This window comes from Orycteropus afer, unplaced genomic scaffold, assembly GCF_000298275.1.
Source record: "Orycteropus afer afer isolate SDZICR_OR568_19922 unplaced genomic scaffold, OryAfe1.0 scaffold00478, whole genome shotgun sequence".
In the NCBI taxonomy this organism is placed as follows: Eukaryota; Metazoa; Chordata; class Mammalia; order Tubulidentata; family Orycteropodidae; genus Orycteropus; species Orycteropus afer.
The window spans coordinates 506888-507992 of record NW_006922065.1 but is presented as its reverse complement, the minus strand read 5'-3'; the positions used below and the strand labels follow the sequence as shown (position 1 = coordinate 507992).

Sequence of the window (1105 nt, the reverse complement as noted above, 5' to 3'; positions counted from 1 at the left end):
TGATGATGCGCAGTGATGACGGTGGTGATGATGATGGCGGTGATGGAGGCTGCGATTGTGGTGCCCTTGGCAACGTGAATTGTGACGTCGTCTGTGGTGCTTCAGTCGTAGTGGCAGCCAGAGAGCACCGTCGCCGTTGGAGAGACAGTTGGCATTGCTGCTTCTGCTCAGAGCGTTGCTGGCGGCTGCTGAGCAGCCTCGGCCTCTACCAGCCCTTTGGTCTGGCAGCATGGCAGCCTCCAGCGCCTCGCACCGGACGATCAAAGGGATTCTGAAGAACAAATCCTCAACGACTTCTTCTCTGGTGGCAACTGGTCAACAGCACGGGGCATCTATCGAGGAAGTTATGAGAAAAAAATCCCAGAAGTGGGATGAATCGAACATCCTGGCAACATACCACCCAGCGTACAAAGATTATGATTTAATGAAGATAAATGAGCCCAGTACTCCCTGCCTTAACGTGCCAGATGAGGGTGAAGATCCAGTGAATACTGCAGAGGCCAAGGAAGGCATGTCCCTAGACGTCTTAGCTATGAGGCTTGCCGCCGCCAAAACCTCAGAGCCCAAGCAGGTGGAGGAACAAAAGAGCACTGGGGAGGAAGACTGGAAAATCCTTCTTGAGGAAGAAGAGAAACACCGACAGTTTGAGATGAAGAGGAAGCTTCACTACAACGAAGGAATGAACATCAAATTAGCTCGACAATTAATTTCAAGAGATTTTCCAGGCGAGGAGGAGAAGAGCGAAAGCGAAGAATTCCGACGTGCGAAGGCCGAAAATACTACAACAGAAGAATCAAAAGAAGACCCTACAAGTGATGAACTGCAAGTCAAATCGTGATCTTCATAGAAAACATTCATTCCACGCTACAGTTGTTTGGCAGCTACAAACACTGTGACTGTAATACACGGCTTTTTGTTGTCTACAACTCCTGCTTCCAGTACTGAAATACATAGTAGTTCCATTGTACTGTAAGAATTAAATGGTAACCTTAGAAAAGAACAGATCAACATGAAAATGTCTGGTTGATATTTTTGTGCCTAATGCTTCACCGCAAATACAGGTGTTGTTGTCAGCCTAAAACCACATTACTTTGAAAGTATATTG

General features: G+C 47.1%; 1 protein-coding gene across 1 annotated transcript; it reads left to right on the top strand.

Annotated features, from left to right (window-relative positions):
• Positions 1 to 229: 229 nt before the first annotated feature.
• Positions 230 to 838, top strand: LOC103209130 (protein phosphatase inhibitor 2-like). The gene has a single exon (XM_042782826.1). The coding sequence runs from the start codon at positions 230 to 232 to the stop codon at positions 836 to 838; it is 609 nt and encodes a 202-aa protein (XP_042638760.1).
• Positions 839 to 1105: the final 267 nt, after the last annotated feature.